The 21476-nt window shown below is 37.9% G+C and overlaps 3 protein-coding genes across 9 annotated transcripts in view; 1 reads left to right on the forward strand and 2 right to left on the reverse strand.

Moving 5' to 3' along the window:
• The first annotated feature begins 48 nt into the window (after positions 1–48).
• fzy (cell division cycle 20 protein fzy) lies at positions 49–3005 on the forward strand. 2 transcript variants are annotated; one of them, XM_089845875.1, is made up of 6 exons: positions 49–280; positions 353–773; positions 841–1111; positions 1178–1469; positions 1557–1917; positions 2495–3005. In XM_089845875.1, the coding sequence occupies exons 2-6, from the start codon at positions 417–419 to the stop codon at positions 2786–2788; spliced, it is 1575 nt and encodes a 524-aa protein (XP_089702001.1). In that variant the 5' UTR covers positions 49–280; positions 353–416; the 3' UTR covers positions 2789–3005. The 2 variants fall into 2 exon arrangements, with proteins under 2 accessions (XP_089702001.1, XP_089702000.1); XM_089845874.1 differs by having other exon boundaries at positions 378–773.
• MED8 (mediator complex subunit 8) lies at positions 2805–4501 on the reverse strand. Of its 2 annotated transcripts, none has more exons than XM_089845889.1 (7): positions 4272–4501; positions 4096–4214; positions 3885–4029; positions 3684–3824; positions 3532–3616; positions 3036–3188; positions 2805–2965 (listed from the first exon to the last, which is right to left on the reverse strand). In XM_089845889.1, the coding sequence occupies exons 2-7, from the start codon at positions 4191–4193 to the stop codon at positions 2874–2876; spliced, it is 714 nt and encodes a 237-aa protein (XP_089702015.1). In that variant the 5' UTR covers positions 4194–4214; positions 4272–4501; the 3' UTR covers positions 2805–2873. The 2 variants fall into 2 exon arrangements, with proteins under 2 accessions (XP_089702015.1, XP_089702014.1); XM_089845888.1 differs by having other exon boundaries at positions 4331–4500.
• Positions 4502–4650: 149 nt separating this feature from the next.
• Positions 4651–21476, reverse strand: part of LOC149654389 (uncharacterized) — a 55814-nt gene continuing 38988 nt past the window's right edge. For 2 of the 5 annotated variants that reach the window (XM_089845871.1, XM_089845865.1), the window contains exons 12-13: positions 5356–5386; positions 4651–5287 (exon numbers count right to left, since the gene is read on the reverse strand). In XM_089845871.1, the coding sequence (XP_089701997.1) occupies positions 5265–5287; positions 5356–5386 (54 nt within the window). In that variant the 3' untranslated portion in view covers positions 4651–5264. Of the gene's footprint in view, positions 5288–5355; positions 5387–5507; positions 5541–21476 lie in introns of all 5 variants that reach the window. The other 3 variants (XM_089845872.1, XM_089845866.1, XM_089845867.1) reach the window with 2 other exon arrangements.

Genomic DNA, 21476 nt, shown 5'->3' on the forward strand with positions numbered 1-21476 from the left:
GAACATAAAAATAAATTTACTTTCACTTTTCAAGCGTGATCGAGTGGGCTTTGGTGAAACTTTCAGCATATCTGGCAGCATTGACGCGAACAGCCAATAGAAAATTATATTCTTATGACATCATCAAAGGCGGAGCGTTATTCCAAATTCAAAATTTTCAACGGACCTGACTTTTAATTTCCTGCTTCACTTTTGAAAGTTTTGGACTAGAAGTTGGTTATTGGATTTTTTGGAAACCGAAATAAACGCGAGGATATTTTTACAGTAGAGATAAATCTAGGTAAATCATTTGGAAACCAATTTCCTTAAGTGCATTTTGAAATAAGTATTTATTTAATTTTCTCCTCTTAAGCCTTGGACTAATATTTCATTAACAGATTTTTTTTGCAAGAAGACTCCGTAAACGGTATTAGATCATGGCGCATTTCAATTTAGAAAATGAGTTAATGAATGTTTTAAGAATGGACGGTCCCTTATCTAAAGGACCCATGCCTCGTTGGCAAAGAAAAGCCCTTGAAACATCCACTTCCAGCTTCAGTAACTCCCTAAATCTATCAAACAACCTAAGCTATACTTCCGCTTTAGCAAATGTTAATGCAAATACATCGACCACTGGAAGCAATAATGGAAAAACCCCTAATAAAACTCCTGGTAAAACTAAATCGACAACCCCAGGTCGCAACAAAACCCCTAAAACACCCAGTGGTGTTAATGTAGCTGATAGATTTATTCCAAATCGCGGGGGGATGCAATTTGACGTTGGACATCACATGGTACAAAAAATCTGGCCCTAATTCAATAAATTTCATCACTATATAGGCTAATTAAGTTAAATTTCAGCTAGTTCAAGATAAACCGGCGGATGACGATCAAAGCTACAACAACCAAGAATATCAAAAAGCTTTTAGCGACAACCTTAATGTTGACTTAGCAAACTTCCGCATTATGGCTTACAAAAATAAAGCGCCCCAAGCCCCTGAAGGCTTTTCAAACAGCTTAAGAGTCATTTATAGTTGTTCTAGAACTCCGTGTTCGACTAAAAAGAACACTAGATTCATCCCACAAGCTCCAGAAAAAATTCTCGATGCTCCGGAGATTAAGGACGATTATTGTTAGCATTTTTTTAAGTCTTAGGTTATTTCCAGTTGTGTTTTAATTTCATATTGAAACTGTTTAGATTTAAATATTTTGGATTGGAGTAGCAACAATCATTTAGCGGTTGCTTTAGGAGCTAGTATTTACATTTGGAACGCGGGAAGTGGAGAAATTCATCAGTTAACGGAGTTAGAAGAACCCGGAGAATACATCTCCTCTTTATCATGGGTTAAGGAAGGGAATTATTTAGCTGTCGGGACAAGTACCAATCAAGTTCAGTTATGGGATGTTGAGAACTTAAAACGATCCAGGACTATGCTAAGTCATAGAGAAAGAGTCGGTTGCTTATCATGGAATAATTATATTTTAAGCAGGTACTTGATTGTTACAGTAACGGAAACGAGTTTGAATTCCCCTCAGTACCTAATTATTATTTTCCTCCTCTAATAATTTTGAAACAGCGGTTCTAGATCAGGAGAAATTCATCACCATGACGTCAGAGTCGCCCAACATTTACAGGCTAATCTTCAACACCATACTCAAGAAGTTTGTGGTCTTAAATGGTCCCCTGATGGACGTTTCTTGGCCAGTGGTGGAAATGACAATGTTTTAAATATCTATTCCGGAAATACGACGTCTCATATAACCGACTCTCAACCACTCTTCACTTTCACTGACCATCAAGCGGCTGTTAAAGCTTTAGCTTGGTGTCCTTGGCAATCGAGTCTTTTAGCCAGTGGTGGAGGAACTGCCGATCGATGCGTCAGATTTTGGAGTTGTAGTTTAGGGACTTGTCTTAATACAATTGATACAAAGTCGCAGGTTTGTATTTATAATATTACTAGTTGTTACCCGCGGCGTCGCTCGCGTGTAATAAGAACTTCCATCAAAATGATACAAAGAATGGGTAGATTCTACTGATGACTAATATTTTTGAAGCACCCTAGTAGCGAAGGCACTCGGCGTTGCCCGTCAGCCCGTCGGGATGCATTTTTTATTACGCGGACATTATTCCATAAAGAAGGGTTTTTAAGTTTTTGGCCGCCATTTAAAAAGATGGCAACAAATCTAACCCAAAAGACCATTCAGTCCGTCTATAGGTTAAAGGAAACCCGTGTACTAAATATCTGTGAAATCGGTTGAAACGCGCGGACTTTGTTGCGTAGAGAAGAGTTTTTACATTTCTGGGCGCCATTTATTAAGATGGCGGCGGATTGGGGGGGAAATCTTTCTTAGTACGCGCCTACTACTTATGAGTAACGTTCCTGCAAATTTTCAGCCTTCTAGGGCAAGCGGTTTGGGCTGGGCGTTGATTATCAGTCAGTTATTTAAATAGATATAGATTTTTCTTTCAGCGTCCAGGATCAACTTATTATTATTATTATTATCTTTATTTAAGGTTTGCGCCATGTTATGGTCAACCAATTACAAAGAATTCATAACAGGACACGGATTTGCCAACAATGAACTTATCATTTGGAAATACCCCACTATGAAGAAGATAGCGGAATTAACTGGACATACATCGAGAGTTTTAAATTTGGCAATGAGTCCTGATGGTACTACAGTCGTTTCAGCGGGAGCTGATGAAACATTGAGATTATGGAATTGTTTCGCTAATGATCCTGAGAAGAAAAAAGTTGCCGCTTCACAATCCTCAACAAATAAACCAATGGGAGTTCATATCCGATAAAAAATAAAACCAAAACTGATGACGAAATTATTTTTGATTTTAATAAAGAATTGATCGATTGAACAAATTGTTGTAAAATTATTTATTATCTAGCGTATGGATGCATGGCATTGCCTGATTTGATGTTAGTTTTAATTGCACTCGGAACTTTTCCGGGTGCTGGACCAACTGGAAATACTGAAATAAAAATTAATTTTACATTTTTAACAAATTAAAAGCTGGTTTTTAATTATTTTCTTTTGTGTACCGGGTCTTGGGGTATTGTTTTGCGGGGGCATGGAACCCCCTGGACCTTTCGGAGATCCCACAGAGCTTTTTAAGCCTTTGCCTAAGCTAATAGCGCTAATTAATGTAGTTGTATCAGCCAAAGATGAGGTTTGAATAGCGCTAGCTCGTTGTCCTGTAAAAAGGTTTAAAACTTACCATCCTGAGCTAAATTTAACCATAAGTTTATAAGGTATGTTCGTTCCATAAGTGTGTCACTCGTTAATGAGAGTTTGTCATGAAGTGACGTAGGCGAAACGTCATAGATTCTCGTAAAGCGACGCCTGGTGAGGCGCTGTCAAAGGCTTAGTATAGACTAAAGAGGAGGATGGCCTGCGAAACCGAGTGTAGTCAATTCTCACGTCGTTCTTGAACTAGCTCTCATTAAGCCACTAGCATTACGAAGTATAGGTAGTGACATACTTATGGAACAAAGCTTATAAACTTATGATTTAACTTATACTAATTATTTTAATTACCAGATTCACTTTCCCATTCTTCACGATTTGATTTAATGATGTCAATAACATTGTTAGCAATTTTATTCATACTCGTTATTTGTTTCTAAATTTTTAATTAACGCATTTAATTAAGTTTTGCCTTGATTTAATCTCAATTTCTCATTTTATACCTGCGCTGCATCAGACGAAACAATGCTAACTTTATTCAAAATCAACTGATCTCTACTTTCAACTTCGGGATCGGGTTTTGTTCTTAAATAATCAGGGACTACTTCGTGGCTAAAGACCGAAACTCGGTTTTCGGTTAATTTCTACATAATTATACTCTTATTAATGACTGAAGAGGATTAAATTAATCGTCATTAATTCACCATTAGTTCCTCATCTTTGTCAGGAGATAGTAAAAGAGGTAGAAGAACTCGGTTACGTAAAAGTGGTGTTTTTTCACTTTTTAAAATACGGAGTATGCTACTAATTTGTCCCGAAAGGAGTGCAAAACTATCTAAGGTTGATGGCCTAAATTTATTGATTATATTTAATCATTTATGTTAATTGTTAATTATTGTATGCTTAATTTAATACCAATTCATAACAGTATATTCATTTTCGAGTTTCAATATAAATGCCCCGATTGAAGCTTTTAAATCATGAGCCCGAGTTATCATGGCATCTATTGCCATTTCCAGATTCTTATCCTCTCTCTAATTAATTATATAATGTGTTTTAAATTAAAACTTTTAGTTACGGTTACGGTTTACCAAAGGCCAAGGCTTAGCAGTCGTGAACGACGTATTAGCCTTGTTTTTAGAGTACTTACATCCATAATTATGATCTTATTACCAGTTTTTTAACAATTATAGTTACTTATTTGCCTAATAATAAGTTATTTTTATTCAAAGTAATTAATATTTCATTAATAATGCCCTTTAAACGACAAATCCATCAACTTAAGCAGACGACGATTTTGTATTTCAACTCTTCCTTCGTGTTGTAAGAAATAGCCCACTCGATCACGCGCTCAACTCTTTGGTTCGGACTTCGGACTCGGAAAACCAATTAATTTTATTTACTTATTCGTAAATAAAATTAATAAATACCAGTTAATTATTCCTTATGAAATAAAACTATTGAGAAAAATTTGTAAATTCCTTTTATTAAACATAATTTATAATCAAGCTAAATATAACACTATTATTTGGACTGATAAAATGTGTATAATTAATATTTCACCAAAAAAATTTATTTAATCCATTTAATTTCAACATTTTGTTAATTTCTTTCTGTGTATATTAATTATTAAGGCAATATTTTAAGGCTTAAAAACTGGTTAAAAACTGTTTATAATAAAAGCTTTGTGGCCTTGTATAACTCGTATAAAAACATGTGACAACAAAAAATACTATTTTTAAAGTTATTATTACAAAGATATATTTCTAATTTCTTTTGACACTTCATGCAAACTAATTAATAATTAATTGTTAAAGCCGTTTATCTGTGTACATTTTTATATATATATATAAAAAAAGACTAGATATTTCCCCTCAATACTTTAGTTACTATAATTTTTCGTTGTTAATTATTAATTACCATAAAAAATACTTCCAAAATATTTAAGTTTAATTTATAATTAATTATAATAATAATAATTAGGATTAAAATTATTTTGGTCCTATCAATTTCAATTATGGCCGGTTTTAAATAATAATAATAATAATAATATTAGCAAATATGCTTTGTTTGTAAAAAAAATATCAGTACGTGCATTCATACACGTCTGTAATTAAAATTAATTAATTTAAATAAACAATTAATAAACATTTTATAAAATATTAAATAAATTACCCTCTGCTTGAATTTCGCTGTATACATCTTCCCAAATAATTAAAAAATAATAATAATAAAATATTAATACTTCAACTTAATTAATCCACTTAAGTCTAATTAAATTAAATTAATCAGCTTAATTTAAAAATAATTAAAAAAATAATAACTTACTCAAGTGCTTGAGAAACTCTTACTTTCATCACCTATTTAATTAAAAAGATAAATAAATTTTAATTTATTTAGTTACATATTAAAGATGCACAAAACAAACACTTCAAGATTAATAAATAATAAAACAAGACATTCGTTATAAATAATTCACATCCTCTACAATCATTCCTCATTCATTATTAAGTCAATTAAAAAAGCCATCAAGCATATCATGGCTCATGATCATATGCAAAGCAGATAAAGTAAAAACTAAAATCATTATTTTCACGCATGATAAAGTATTATGTAAGCTATAAAGAAGTAATAAGCTTGCAATAAAATTTACTCAAAACTAAGCTCAAAAAAGTATATCGTTCATAAAATAAATAAGCTATGCTAAGCTATGCTAAGCTAAGCTAAGCTAAGCTATGCTATGCTAAGCTAAGCTATGCTAAGCTAAGCTAAGCTATGCTATGCTAAGCTAAGCTAAGCTAAGCTATGCTATGCTAAGCTAAGCTATGCTAAGCTATGCTATGCTATGCTAAGCTAAGCTAAGCTAAGCTATGCTAAGCTAAGCTATGCTATGCTAAGCTATGCCATGCTATGCTAAGCTATGCCATGCTATGCTAAGCTAAGCTAAGCTAAGCTATGCTAAGCTAAGCTAAGCTAAGCTATGCTATGCTATGCTAAGCTATGCTAAGCTAAGCTAAGCTAAGCTAAGCTATGCTAAGCTAAGCTATGCTATGCTAAGCTAAGCTATGCTAAGGTATGCTATGCTAGGCTAAGCTATGCTAAGCTATGCTAAGCTAAGCTAAGCTAAGCTATGCTAAGCTAAGCTATACCATGCTATGCTAAGCTAAGCTATGCTAAGCTAAGCTAAGCTATGCTATGCTAAGCTATGCTAAGCTATGCTATGCTAAGCTAAGCTAAGCTAAGCTATGCTATGCTATGCTAAGCTAAGCTAAGCTATGCTATGCTATGCTAAGCTAAGCTAAGCTAAGCTATGCTATGCTATGCTAAGCTATGCTATGCTAAGCTAAGCTATGCTATGCTATGCTAAGCTAAGCTATGCTAAGCTAAGCTATGCTAAGCTAAGCTAAGCTATGCTAAGCTAAGCTATGCTATGCTAAGCTAAGCTATGCTAAGCTATGCTATGCTAAGCTAAGCTATGCTAAACTAAGCTATGCTAAGCTAAGCTAAGCTATGCTATGCTATGCTAAGCTATGCCATGCTATGCTAAGCTAAGCTAAGCTAAGCTATGCTAAGCTATGCTAAGCTAAGCTAAGCTATGCTATGCTATGCTAAGCTATGCTAAGCTAAGCTAAGCTAAGCTAAGCTAAGCTATGCTATGCTAAGCTAAGCTATGCTAAGGTATGCTATGCTAAGCTAAGCTATGCTAAGCTATGCTAAGCTAAGCTATGCTAAGCTATGCTAAGCTAAGCTATGCTAAGCTAAGCTATGCTAAGCTAAGCTATGCTAAGCTAAGCTAAGCTAAGCTATGCTAAGCTAAGCTATACTATGCTATGCTAAGCTAAGCTAAGCTAAGCTATGCTATGCTAAGCTATGCTAAGCTATGCTAAGCTAAGCTAAGCTATGCAATGCTATGCTAAGCTAAGCTAAGCTAAGCTATGCTATGCTATGCTAAGCTAAGCTAAGCTATGCTATGCTATGCTAAGCTAAGCTAAGCTATTCTAAGCTAAGCTAAGCTAAGCTATGCTATGCTATGCTAAGCTATGCTATGCTAAGCTAAGCTATGCTATGCTATGCTAAGCTAAGCTATGCTAAGCTAAGCTATGCTAAGCTAAGCTAAGCTATGCTGAGCTAAGCTATGCTATGCTAAGCTAAGCTATGCTAAGCTATGCTATGCTAAGCTAAGCTATGCTAAGCTAAGCTAAGCTATGCTATGCTATGCTATGCTATGCTATGCTATGCTATGCTAAGCTAAGCTATGCTATGCTAAGCTAAGCTATGCTAAGCTATGCTATGCTAAGCTATGCTATGCTAAGCTAAGCTATTCTAAGCTAAGCTAAGCTAAGCTATGCTAAGCTAAGCTAAGCTAAGCTATACTAACCTTTGCTAAGCTAAGCTAAGCTATGCTATGCTAAGCTAAGCTATGCTAAGCTATGCTATGCAATGCTATGCTATGCTATGCTAAGCTAAGCTATGCTATGCTATGCTATGCTAAGCTAAGCTATGCTAAGCTAAGCTAAGCTAAGCTATGCTATGCTATGCTAAGCTATGCTATGCTATGCTATGCTATGCTATGCTATGCTAAGCTAAGCAAAGCTATGCTAAGCTAAGCTATGCTAAGCTAAGCTATGCTATGCTAAGCTATGCTATGCTAAGCTAAGCTATGCTATGCTATGCTAAGCTAAGCTATGCTAAGCTAAGCTAAGCTAAGCTATGCTATGCTAAGCTTAGCATAGCATAGCATAGCATAGCTTAGCTTAGCTTAGCATAGCTGAGCTTAGCTTAGCTTAGCATAGCTTAGCTTAGCATAGTTTAGCTTAGCTTAGCTTAGCTTAGCTTAGCATAGCATAGTATAGCTTAGCTTAGCATAGCTTAGCTTAGCTTAGCTTAGCATAGCTTAGCTTAGCTTAGCATAGCATAGCATAGCTTAGCTTAGCATAGCATAGCTTAGCATAGCATAGCATTGCATAGCATAGCTTAGCTTAGCTTAGCTTAGCATAGCTTAGCTTAGCATAGCATAGCATAGCATAGCTTAGCTTAGCATAGCATAGCATAGCATAGCATAGCATAGCTTAGCTTAGCATAGCATAGCTTAGCTTAGCTTAGAATAGCTTAGCTTAGCATAGCATAGCTTAGCATAGCTTAGCTTAGCATAGCATAGCTTAGCATAGCTTAGCATTGCTTAGCATAGCTTAGCATAGCTTAGCTTAGCATAGCATAGCTTAGCTTAGCTTAGCATAGTATAGCAAAGCATAGCATAGCATAGCATAGCATAGCTTAGCTTAGCATAGCTTAGCTTAGCTTAGCTTAGCATAGCTTAGCTTAGCATAGCATAGCTTAGCATAGCTTAGCTTAGCATAGCATAGCTTAGCTTAGCATAGCTTAGCTTAGCTTAGCATAGCTTAGCTTAGCTTAGCATAGCTTAGCATAGCTTAGCTTAGCATAGCATAGCATAGCTTAGCTTAGCATAGCATAGCTTAGCATAGCATAGCATAGCTTAGCTTAGCTTAGCTTAGCATAGCTTAGCTTAGCTTAGCATAGCATAGCATAGCTTAGCTTAGCTAAGCTTAGCATAGCTTAGCTTAGCTTAGCATAGCATAGCATAGCTTAGCTTAGCTTAGCATAGCATAGCATAGCTTAGCTTAGCATAGCATAGCATAGCTTAGCTTAGCTTAGCATAGCTTAGCATAGCATGGCTTAGCTTAGCTTAGCTTAGCTTAGCTTAGCTTAGCATAGCATAGTATAGCTTAGCTTAGCATAGCTTAGCTTAGCTTAGCTTAGCATAGCTTAGCTTAGCATAGGTTAGTATAGCTTAGCTTAGCATAGCTTAGCTTAGAATAGCTTAGCTTAGCATAGCATAGCTTAGCATAGCTTAGCTTAGCATAGCATAGCTTAGCATAGCTTAGCATTGCTTAGCATAGCTTAGCATAGCTTAGCATAGCTTAGCTTAGCATAGCAGAGCTTAGCTTAGCATAGTATAGCATAGCATAGCATAGCATAGCATAGCATAGCTTAGCTTAGCATAGCTTAGCTTAGCTTAGCTTAGCATAGCATAGCTTAGCATAGCATAGCTTAGCTTAGCATAGCTTAGCTTAGCTTAGCATAGCTTATCTTAGCTTAGCATAGCTTAGCATAGCTTAGCATAGCTTAGCTTAGCATAGCATAGCATAGCTTAGCTTAGCTTAGCATAGCATAGCTTAGCATAGCATAGCATAGCTTAGCTTAGCTTAGCTTAGCATAGCTTAGCTTAGCTTAGCATAGCATAGCATAGCTTAGCTTAGCTAAGCTTAGCATAGCTTAGCTTAGCTTAGCATAGCATAGCATAGCTTAGCTTAGCTTAGCATAGCATAGCATAGCTTAGCTTAGCTTAGCATAGCATAGCATAGCATAGCTTAGCTTAGCTTAGCATAGCTTAGCATAGCTTAGCATAGCATGGCTTAGCTTAGCTTAGCTTAGCTTAGCATAGCATAGTATAGCTTAGCTTAGCATAGCTTAGCTTAGCTTAGCTTAGCATAGCTTAGCTTAACATAGCTTAGCTTAGCATAGCTTAGCTTAGCATAGCATACCTTAGCATAGCTTAGCTTAGCATAGCATAGCTTAGCTTAGCTTAGCTTAGCTTAGCATAGCTTAGCATAGCATAGCATAGCTTAGCTTAGCTTAGCTTAGCATAGCTTAGCATAGCTTAGCTTAGCTTAGCTTAGCATAGCATGGCATAGCTTAGCATAGCATAGCTTAGCATAGCATGGCATAGCTTAGCATAGCATAGCATAGCTTAGCATAGCTTAGCTTAGCATAGCATAGCTTAGCTTAGCTTAGCTTAGCATAGCATAGCTTAGCTTAGCTTAGCATAGCTTAGCTTAGCATAGCATAGCTTAGCTTAGCTTAGCTTAGCTTAGCATAGCTTAGCATAGCTTAGCTTAGCATAGCATGGCATAGCTTAGCATAGCATAGCTTAGCATAGCATGGCATAGCTTAGCATAGCATAGCTTAGCTTAGCTTAGCTTAGCATAGCATAGCATAGCTTAGCATAGCTTAGCTTAGCATAGCATAGCTTAGCTTAGCTTAGCTTAGCTTAGCATAGCATAGCTTAGCTTAGCTTAGCATAGCTTAGCTTAGCATAGCATAGCATAGCTTAGCTTAGTTTAGCATAGCATAGCAAAGCTTAGCTTAGCTTAGCATAGCATAGCATAGCTTAGCTTAGCTTAGCATAGCATAGCTTAGCTTAGCTTAGCATAGCATAGCTTAGCTTAGCTTAGCTTAGCATAGCTTAGCTTAGCATAGCTTAGCATAGCATAGCATAGCATAGCATAGCATAGCATAGCTTAGCTTAGCTTAGCTTAGCATAGCATAGCATAGCTTAGCTTAGCTTAGCATAGCATAGCATAGCATAGCTTAGCTTAGCATAGCATAGCATAGCATAGCATAGCTTAGCTTAGCTTACCTTAGCATAGGTTAGTATAGCTTAGCTTAGCATAGCTTAGCTTAGCTTAGCTTTGCATAGCATAGCTTAGCATAGCTTAGCATAGCTTAGCTTAGCATAGCATAGCTTAGCATAGCTTAGCTTAGCATAGCATAGCTTAGCATAGCTTAGCATAGCATAGCATAGCTTAGCTTAGCATAGCATAGCTTAGCATAGCTTAGCTTAGCTTAGCATAGCATAGCATAGCATAGCATAGCTTAGCTTAGCATAGCTTAGCTTAGCTTAGCTTAGCATAGCTTAGCTTAGCATAGCTTAGCTTAGCATAGCTTAGCTTAGCTTAGCTTAGCATAGCTTAGCTTAGCATAGCTTAGCTTAGCATAGCATAGCTTAGCTTAGCATAGCATGGCATAGCTTAGCATAGCATAGCTTAGCATAGCATGGCATAGCATAGCATAGCATAGCTTAGCTTAGCATAGCTTAGCTTAGCTTAGCTTAGCATAGCATAGCTTAGCATAGCATAGCTTAGCTTAGCATAGCTTAGCTTAGCTTAGCATAGCTTAGCTTAGCTTAGCATAGCTTAGCATAGCTTAGCATAGCTTAGCTTAGCATAGCATAGCATAGCTTAGCTTAGCTTAGCATAGCATAGCTTAGCATAGCTTAGCTTAGCATAGGTTAGTATAGCTTAGCTTAGCATAGCTTAGCTTAGCTTAGCTTAGAATAGCTTAGCTTAGCATAGCATAGCTTAGCATAGCTTAGCTTAGCATAGCATAGCTTAGCATAGCTTAGCATTGCTTAGCATAGCTTAGCATAGCTTAGCATAGCTTAGCTTAGCATAGCATAGCTTAGCTTAGCATAGTATAGCATAGCATAGCATAGCATAGCATAGCATAGCTTAGCTTAGCATAGCTTAGCTTAGCATAGCTTAGCTTAGCATAGCATAGCTTAGCTTAGCTTAGCATAGCTTAGCTTAGCATAGCATAGCTTAGCTTAGCATAGCATGGCATAGCTTAGCATAGCATAGCTTAGCATAGCATGGCATAGCTTAGCATAGCATAGCTTAGCTTAGCATAGCTTAGCTTAGCTTAGCTTAAAATAGCATAGCATAGCTTAGCATAGCTTAGATTAGCATAGCATAGCTTAGCTTAGCTTAGCTTAGCATAGCATAGCATAGCTTAGCTTAGCTTAGCATAGCTTAGCTTAGCATAGCATAGCATAGCTTAGCTTAGCATAGCATAGCATAGCTTAGCTTAGCTTAGCATAGCATAGCATAGCATAGCTTAGCTTAGCATAGCATAGCAAAGCTTAGCTTAGCTTAGCTTAGCATAGCATAGCATAGCATAGCTTAGCTTAGCTTAGCATAGCATAGCTTAGCTTAGCTTAGCATAGCATAGCTTAGCTTAGCTTAGCTTAGCATGGCATAGCTTAGCATAGCATAGCTTAGCATAGCATGGCATAGCTTAGCATAGCATAGCTTAGCTTAGCATAGCTTAGCTTAGCTTAGCTTAGCATAGCATAGCATAGCATAGTATAGCTTAGCTTAGCATAGCATAGCAAAGCTTAGCTTAGCTTAGCTTAGCATAGCATAGCATAGCATAGCTTAGCTTAGCTTAGCATAGCTTAGCTTAGCTTAGCTTAGCATAGCATAGCATAGCATAGTATAGCTTAGCTTAGCATAGCATAGCAAAGCTTAGCTTAGCTTAGCATAGCATAGCATAGCATAGCATAGCTTAGCTTAGCTTAGCATAGCATAGCTTAGCTTAGCTTAGCATAGCATAGCTTAGCTTAGCTTAGCATAGCATGGCATAGCTTAGCATAGCATAGCTTAGCATAGCATGGCATAGCTTAGCATAGCATAGCTTAGCTTAGCATAGCTTAGCTTAGCTTAGCTTAGCATAGCATAGCATAGTATAGCTTAGCTTAGCATAGCTTAGCTTAGCTTAGCTTAGCATAGCTTAGCTTAGCATAGGTTAGTATAGCTTAGCTTAGCATAGCTTAGCTTAGCTTAGCTTAGAATAGCTTAGCTTAGCATAGCTTAGCTTAGCATAGCATAGCTTAGCTTAGCATAGCATAGCTTAGCATAGCTTAGCTTAGCTTAGCATAGCATAGCATAGCATAGCATAGCTTAGCTTAGCATAGCTTAGCTTAGCTTAGCTTAGCATAGCTTAGCTTAGCATAGCTTAGCTTAGCATAGCTTAGCTTAGCATAGCTTAGCTTAGCTTAGCTTAGCATAGCTTAGCTTAGCATAGCTTAGCTTAGCATAGCATAGCTTAGCTTAGCATAGCATGGCATAGCTTAGCATAGCATAGCTTAGCATAGCATGGCATAGCTTAGCATAGCATAGCTTAGCTTAGCATAGCTTAGCTTAGCTTAGCTTAGCATAGCATAGCATAGCTTAGCATAGCTTAGCATAGCTTAGATTAGCATAGCTTAGCTTAGCTTAGCTTAGCATAGCTTAGCTTAGCATAGGTTAGTATAGCTTAGCTTAGCATAGCTTAGCTTAGCTTAGCTTAGAATAGCTTAGCTTAGCATAGCATAGCTTAGCATAGCTTAGCTTAGCATAGCATAGCTTAGCATAGCTTAGCATTGCTTAGCATAGCTTAGCATAGCTTAGCATAGCTTAGCTTAGCATAGCATAGCTTAGCTTAGCATAGTATAGCATAGCATAGCATAGCATAGCTTAGCTTAGCATAGCTTAGCTTAGCATAGCTTAGCTTAGCATAGCATAGCTTAGCTTAGCATAGCATGGCATAGCTTAGCATAGCATAGCTTAGCATAGCATGGCATAGCTTAGCATAGCATAGCTTAGCTTAGCATAGCTTAGCTTAGCTTAGCTTAAAATAGCATAGCATAGCTTAGCATAGCTTAGATTAGCATAGCATAGCTTAGCTTAGCTTAGCTTAGCATAGCATAGCATAGCTTAGCTTAGCTTAGCATAGCTTAGCTTAGCATAGCATAGCATAGCTTAGCTTAGCATAGCATAGCATAGCATAGCTTAGCTTAGCATAGCATAGCTTAGCATAGCTTAGCATTGCTTAGCATAGCTTAGCATAGCTTAGCATAGCTTAGCTTAGCATAGCATAGCTTAGCTTAGCATAGTATAGCATAGCATAGCATAGCATAGCATAGCATAGCTTAGCTTAGCATAGCTTAGCTTAGCATAGCTTAGCTTAGCATAGCATAGCTTAGCTTAGCTTAGCATAGCTTAGCTTAGCATAGCATAGCTTAGCTTAGCATAGCATGGCATAGCTTAGCATAGCATAGCTTAGCATAGCATGGCATAGCTTAGCATAGCATAGCTTAGCTTAGCATAGCTTAGCTTAGCTTAGCTTAAAATAGCATAGCATAGCTTAGCATAGCTTAGATTAGCATAGCATAGCTTAGCTTAGCTTAGCTTAGCATAGCATAGCATAGCTTAGCTTAGCTTAGCATAGCTTAGCTTAGCATAGCATAGCATAGCTTAGCTTAGCATAGCATAGCATAGCTTAGCTTAGCTTAGCATAGCATAGCATAGCATAGCTTAGCTTAGCATAGCATAGCAAAGCTTAGCTTAGCTTAGCTTAGCATAGCATAGCATAGCATAGCTTAGCTTAGCTTAGCATAGCATAGCTTAGCTTAGCTTAGCATAGCATAGCTTAGCTTAGCTTAGCTTAGCATGGCATAGCTTAGCATAGCATAGCTTAGCATAGCATGGCATAGCTTAGCATAGCATAGCTTAGCTTAGCATAGCTTAGCTTAGCTTAGCTTAGCATAGCATAGCATAGCATAGTATAGCTTAGCTTAGCATAGCATAGCAAAGCTTAGCTTAGCTTAGCTTAGCATAGCATAGCATAGCATAGCTTAGCTTAGCTTAGCATAGCTTAGCTTAGCTTAGCTTAGCATAGCATAGCATAGCATAGTATAGCTTAGCTTAGCATAGCATAGCAAAGCTTAGCTTAGCTTAGCATAGCATAGCATAGCATAGCATAGCTTAGCTTAGCTTAGCATAGCATAGCTTAGCTTAGCTTAGCATAGCATAGCTTAGCTTAGCTTAGCATAGCATGGCATAGCTTAGCATAGCATAGCTTAGCATAGCATGGCATAGCTTAGCATAGCATAGCTTAGCTTAGCATAGCTTAGCTTAGCTTAGCTTAGCATAGCATAGCATAGTATAGCTTAGCTTAGCATAGCTTAGCTTAGCTTAGCTTAGCATAGCTTAGCTTAGCATAGGTTAGTATAGCTTAGCTTAGCATAGCTTAGCTTAGCTTAGCTTAGAATAGCTTAGCTTAGCATAGCTTAGCTTAGCATAGCATAGCTTAGCTTAGCATAGCATAGCTTAGCATAGCTTAGCTTAGCTTAGCATAGCATAGCATAGCATAGCATAGCTTAGCTTAGCATAGCTTAGCTTAGCTTAGCTTAGCATAGCTTAGCTTAGCATAGCTTAGCTTAGCATAGCTTAGCTTAGCATAGCTTAGCTTAGCTTAGCTTAGCATAGCTTAGCTTAGCATAGCTTAGCTTAGCATAGCATAGCTTAGCTTAGCATAGCATGGCATAGCTTAGCATAGCATAGCTTAGCATAGCATGGCATAGCTTAGCATAGCATAGCTTAGCTTAGCATAGCTTAGCTTAGCTTAGCTTAGCATAGCATAGCATAGCTTAGCATAGCTTAGCATAGCTTAGATTAGCATAGCTTAGCTTAGCTTAGCTTAGCATAGCTTAGCTTAGCATAGGTTAGTATAGCTTAGCTTAGCATAGCTTAGCTTAGCTTAGCTTAGAATAGCTTAGCTTAGCATAGCATAGCTTAGCATAGCTTAGCTTAGCATAGCATAGCTTAGCATAGCTTAGCATTGCTTAGCATAGCTTAGCATAGCTTAGCATAGCTTAGCTTAGCATAGCATAGCTTAGCTTAGCATAGTATAGCATAGCATAGCATAGCATAGCTTAGCTTAGCATAGCTTAGCTTAGCATAGCTTAGCTTAGCATAGCATAGCTTAGCTTAGCATAGCATGGCATAGCTTAGCATAGCATAGCTTAGCATAGCATGGCATAGCTTAGCATAGCATAGCTTAGCTTAGCATAGCTTAGCTTAGCTTAGCTTAAAATAGCATAGCATAGCTTAGCATAGCTTAGATTAGCATAGCATAGCTTAGCTTAGCTTAGCTTAGCATAGCATAGCATAGCTTAGCTTAGCTTAGCATAGCTTAGCTTAGCATAGCATAGCATAGCTTAGCTTAGCATAGCATAGCATAGCTTAGCTTAGCTTAGCATAGCATAGCATAGCATAGCTTAGCTTAGCATAGCATAGCAAAGCTTAGCTTAGCTTAGCTTAGCATAGCATAGCATAGCATAGCTTAGTTTAGCTTAGCATAGCATAGCTTAGCTTAGCTTAGCATAGCATAGCTTAGCTTAGCATAGCATGGCATAGCTTAGCATAGCATAGCTTAGCATAGCATGGCATAGCTTAGCATAGCATAGCTTAGCTTAGCATAGCTTAGCTTAGCTTAGCTTAAAATAGCATAGCATAGCTTAGCATAGCTTAGATTAGCATAGCATAGCTTAGCTTAGCTTAGCTTAGCATAGCATAGCATAGCTTAGCTTAGCTTAGCATAGCTAAGCATAGCTTAGCTTAGCTTAGCATAGCATAGCATAGCTTAGCTTAGCTTAGCATAGCATAGCATAGCATAGCTTAGCTTAGCATAGCATAGCAAAGCTTAGCTTAGCTTAGCTTAGCATAGCATAGCATAGCTTAGCTTAGCTTAGCATAGCATAGCATAGCATAGCTTAGCTTAGCATAGCATAGCTTAGCTTAGCTTAGCTTAGCTTAGCATAGCATAGCATAGCATAGCTTAGCTTAGCTTAGCATAGCATAGCTTAGCTTAGCTTAGCATAGCATAGCTTAGCTTAGCTTAGCTTAGCATGGCATAGCTTAGCATAGCATAGCTTAGCATAGCATGGCATAGCTTAGCATAGCATAGCTTAGCTTAGCATAGCTTAGCTTAGCTTAGCTTAGCATAGCATAGCATAGCATAGTATAGCTTAGCTTAGCATAGCATAGCAAAGCTTAGCTTAGCTTAGCTTAGCATAGCATAGCATAGCATAGCTTAGCTTAGCTTAGCATAGCTTAGCTTAGCTTAGCTTAGCATAGCATAGCATAGCATAGTATAGCATAGCTTAGCATAGCATAGCATAGCTTAGCTTAGCTTAGCTTAGCATAGCATAGCTTAGCTTAGCTTAGCATAGCATAGCATAGCATAGCTTAGCTTAGCTTAGCATAGCATAGCTTAGCTTAGCTTAGCATAGCATGGCATAGCTTAGCATAGCATAGCTTAGCATAGCATGGCATAGCTTAGCATAGCATAGCTTAGCTTAGCATAGCTTAGCTTAGCTTAGCTTAGCATAGCATAGCATAGCATAGTATAGCTTAGCTTAGCATAGCTTAGCTTAGCTTAGCTTAGCATAGCTTAGCTTAGCATAGGTTAGTATAGCTTAGCTTAGCATAGCTTAGCTTAGCTTAGCTTAGAATAGCTTAGCTTAGCATAGCATAGCTTAGCATAGCTTAGCTTAGCATAGCATAGCTTAGCTTAGCATAGCATAGCTTAGCATAGCTTAGCTTAGCTTAGCATAGCATAGCATAGCATAGCATAGCTTAGCTTAGCATAGCTTAGCTTAGCTTAGCTTAGCATAGCTTAGCTTAGCATAGCTTAGCTTAGCATAGCTTAGCTTAGCTTAGCATAGCTTAGCTTAGCATAGCATAGCTTAGCTTAGCATAGCATGGCATAGCTTAGCATAGCATAGCTTAGCATAGCATGGCATAGCTTAGCATAGCATAGCTTAGCTTAGCATAGCTTAGCTTAGCTTAGCTTAGCATAGCATAGCATAGCTTAGCATAGCTTAGATTAGCATAGCTTAGCTTAGCTTAGCTTAGCATAGCTTAGCTTAGCATAGGTTAGTATAGCTTAGCTTAGCATAGCTTAGCTTAGCTTAGCTTAGAATAGCTTAGCTTAGCATAGCATAGCTTAGCATAGCTTAGCTTAGCATAGCATAGCTTAGCATAGCTTAGCATTGCTTAGCATAGCTTAGCATAGCTTAGCATAGCTTAGCATAGCTTAGCATAGCTTAGCTTAGCATAGCATAGCTTAGCTTAGCATAGTATAGCATAGCATAGCATAGCATAGCATAGCATAGCTTAGCTTAGCATAGCTTAGCTTAGCATAGCTTAGCTTAGCATAGCATAGCTTAGCTTAGCATAGCATGGCATAGCTTAGCATAGCATAGCTTAGCATAGCATGGCATAGCTTAGCATAGCATAGCTTAGCTTAGCATAGCTTAGCTTAGCTTAGCTTAAAATAGCATAGCATAGCTTAGCATAGCTTAGATTAGCATAGCATAGCTTAGCTTAGCTTAGCTTAGCATAGCATAGCATAGCTTAGCTTAGCTTAGCATAGCTTAGCTTAGCATAGCATAGCATAGCTTAGCTTAGCATAGCATAGCATAGCTTAGCTTAGCTTAGCATAGCATAGCATAGCATAGCTTAGCTTAGCATAGCATAGCAAAGCTTAGCTTAGCTTAGCTTAGCATAGCATAGCATAGCATAGCTTAGCTTAGCTTAGCATAGCATAGCTTAGCTTAGCTTAGCATAGCATAGCTTAGCTTAGCTTAGCTTAGCATGGCATAGCTTAGCATAGCATAGCTTAGCATAGCATGGCATAGCTTAGCATAGCATAGCTTAGCTTAGCATAGCTTAGCTTAGCTTAGCTTAGCATAGCATAGCATAGCATAGTATAGCTTAGCTTAGCATAGCATAGCAAAGCTTAGCTTAGCTTAGCTTAGCATAGCATAGCATAGCATAGCTTAGCTTAGCTTAGCATAGCTTAGCTTAGCTTAGCTTAGCATAGCATAGCATAGCATAGTATAGCTTAGCTTAGCATAGCATAGCAAAGCTTAGCTTAGCTTAGCTTAGCATAGCATAGCATAGCATAGCTTAGCTTAGCTTAGCATAGCATAGCTTAGCTTAGCTTAGCATAGCATAGCTTAGCTTAGCTTAGCATAGCATGGCATAGCTTAGCATAGCATAGCTTAGCATAGCATGGCATAGCTTAGCATAGCATAGCTTAGCTTAGCATAGCTTAGCTTAGCTTAGCTTAGCATAGCATAGCATAGCATAGTATAGCTTAGCTTAGCATAGCTTAGCTTAGCTTAGCTTAGCATAGCTTAGCTTAGCATAGGTTAGTATAGCTTAGCTTAGCATAGCTTAGCTTAGCTTAGCTTAGAATAGCTTAGCTTAGCATAGCATAGCTTAGCATAGCTTAGCTTAGCATAGCATAGCTTAGCATAGCTTAGTATTGCTTAGCATAGCTTAGCATAGCTTAGCATAGCTTAGCTTAGCATAGCATAGCTTAGCTTAGCATAGTATAGCATAGCATAGCATAGCATAGCATAGCATAGCTTAGCTTAGCATAGCTTAGCTTAGCTTAGCTTAGCATAGCATAGCTTAGCATAGCATAGCTTAGCTTAGCATAGCTTAGCTTAGCTTAGCATAGCTTAGCTTAGCTTAGCATAGCTTAGCATAGCTTAGCTTAGCATAGCATAGCATAGCTTAGCTTAGCTTAGCATAGCATAGCTTAGCATAGCATAGCATAGCTTAGCTTAGCTTAGCTTAGCATAGCTTAGCTTAGCTTAGCATAGCATAGCATAGCTTAGCTTAAATAAGCTTAGCATAGCTTAGCTTAGCTTAGCATAGCATAGCATAGCTTAGCTTAGCTTAGCATAGCATAGCATAGCTTAGCTTAGCATAGCATAGCATAGCTTAGCTTAGCTTAGCATAGCTTAGCATAGCTTAGCATAGCATGGCTTAGCTTAGCTTAGCTTAGCTTAGCATAGCATAGTATAGCTTAGCTTAGCATAGCTTAGCTTAGCTTAGCTTAGCATAGCTTAGCTTAACATAGCTTAGCTTAGCATAGCTTAGCTTAGCATAGCATACCTTAGCATAGCTTAGCTTAGCATAGCATAGCTTAGCTTAGCTTAGCTTAGCTTAGCATAGCTTAGCATAGCATAGCATAGCTTAGCTTAGCTTAGCTTAGCATAGCTTAGCATAGCATAGCATAGCTTAGCTTAGCTTAGCTTAGCATAGCTTAGCATAGCTTAGCTTAGCTTAGCTTAGCTTAGCATAGCATGGCATAGCTTAGCATAGCATAGCTTAGCATAGCATGGCATAGCTTAGCATAGCATAGCATAGCTTAGCATAGCTTAGCTTAGCATAGCATAGCTTAGCTTAGCTTAGCTTAGCTTAGCTTAGCATAGCTTAGCATTGCTTAGCATAGCTTAGCATAGCTTAGCATAGCTTAGCTTAGCATAGCATAGCTTAGCTTAGCATAGTATAGCATAGCATAGCATAGCATAGCATAGCATAGCTTAGCTTAGCATAGCTTAGCTTAGCTTAGCTTAGCATAGCATAGCTTAGCATAGCATAGCATAGCTTAGCTTAGCATAGCTTAGCTTAGCTTAGCATAGCTTAGCTTAGCTTAGCATAGCTTAGCATAGCTTAGCTTAGCATAGCATAGCATAGCTTAGCTTAGCTTAGCATAGCATAGCTTAGCATAGCATAGCATAGCTTAGCTTAGCTTAGCTTAGCATAGCTTAGCTTAGCTTAGCATAGCATAGCATAGCTTAGCTTAGCTAAGCTTAGCATAGCTTAGCTTAGCTTAGCATAGCATAGCATAGCTTAGCTTAGCTTAGCATAGCATAGCATAGCTTAGCTTAGCATAGCATAGCATAGCTTAGCTTAGCTTAGCATAGCTTAGCTTAGCATAGCTTAGCATTGCTTAGCTTAGCTTAGCATAGCTTAGCATAGCTTAGCTTAGCATAGCATAGCTTAGCTTAGCATAGTATAGCATAGCATAGCATAGCATAGCATAGCATAGCTTAGCTTAGCATAGCTTAGCTTAGCATAGCTTAGCTTAGCATAGCATAGCTTAGCTTAGCATAGCATGGCATAGCTTAGCATAGCATAGCTTAGCATAGCATGGCATAGCTTAGCATAGCATAGCTTAGCTTAGCATAGCTTAGCTTAGCTTAGCTTAGCATAGCATAGCATAGCTTAGCATAGCTTAGATTAGCATAGCTTAGCTTAGCTTAGCTTAGCATAGCTTAGCTTAGCATAGGTTAGTATAGCTTAGCTTAGCATAGCTTAGCTTAGCTTAGCTTAGAATAGCTTAGCTTAGCATAGCATAGCTTAGCATAGCTTAGCTTAGCATAGCATAGCTTAGCATAGCTTAGCATTGCTTAGCATAGCTTAGCATAGCTTAGCATAGCTTAGCTTAGCATAGCATAGCTTAGCTTAGCATAGTATAGCATAGCATAGCATAGCATAGCATAGCATAGCTTAGCTTAGCATAGCTTAGCTTAGCATAGCTTAGCTTAGCTTAGCTTAGCATAGCATAGCATAGCTTAGCTTAGCTTAGCATAGCTTAGCATAGCATAGCATAGCTTAGCTTAGCTTAGCTTAGCATAGCATAGCTTAGCTTAGCTTAGCTTAGCATAGCTTAGCATAGCATAGCTTAGCATAGCATAGCATAGCATAGCATAGCTTAGCTTAGCTTAGCTTAGCATAGCATAGCATAGCTTAGCTTAGCTTAGCTTAGCATAGCATAGCATAGCATAGCTTAGCTTAGCATAGCATAGCATAGCATAGCTTAGCTTAGCTTACCTTAGCATAGGTTAGCATAGCTTAGCTTAGCATAGCATGGCATAGCTTAGCATAGCATAGCTTAGCATAGCATGGCATAGCTTAGCATAGCATAGCTTAGCTTAGCATAGCTTAGCTTAGCTTAGCTTAGCATAGCATAGCATAGCTTAGCATAGCTTAGATTAGCATAGCATAGCTTAGCTTAGCTTAGCTTAGCAT

The sequence above is a fragment of the Phalangium opilio genome, unplaced genomic scaffold, assembly GCF_054372755.1.
Source record: "Phalangium opilio isolate 3A_F unplaced genomic scaffold, DU_Popi_V2 ptg000079l_1, whole genome shotgun sequence".
NCBI classification, from domain to species: domain Eukaryota; kingdom Metazoa; phylum Arthropoda; class Arachnida; order Opiliones; family Phalangiidae; genus Phalangium; species Phalangium opilio.

Bases quoted from the DNA above. Each gene is read 5' to 3' on its own strand.
- fzy (XM_089845875.1), top strand. From the start codon at position 417: ATGGCGCATTTCAATTTAGAAAATGAGTTAATGAATGTTTTAAGAATG. The intron at 774-840 runs GTACAAAAAATC...GTTAAATTTCAG, and splicing joins TTGACGTTGGACATCACATG to CTAGTTCAAGATAAACCGGC. The intron at 1,918-2,494 runs GTTTGTATTTAT...TCTTTATTTAAG, and splicing joins CAATTGATACAAAGTCGCAG to GTTTGCGCCATGTTATGGTC.
- MED8 (XM_089845888.1), bottom strand. The intron at 3,189-3,531 runs GTAATTAAAATA...ACCTTTTTACAG, and splicing joins AGAATGGGAAAGTGAATCTG to GACAACGAGCTAGCGCTATT. The intron at 2,966-3,035 runs GTACACAAAAGA...TTTTTATTTCAG, and splicing joins AAACAATACCCCAAGACCCG to TATTTCCAGTTGGTCCAGCA.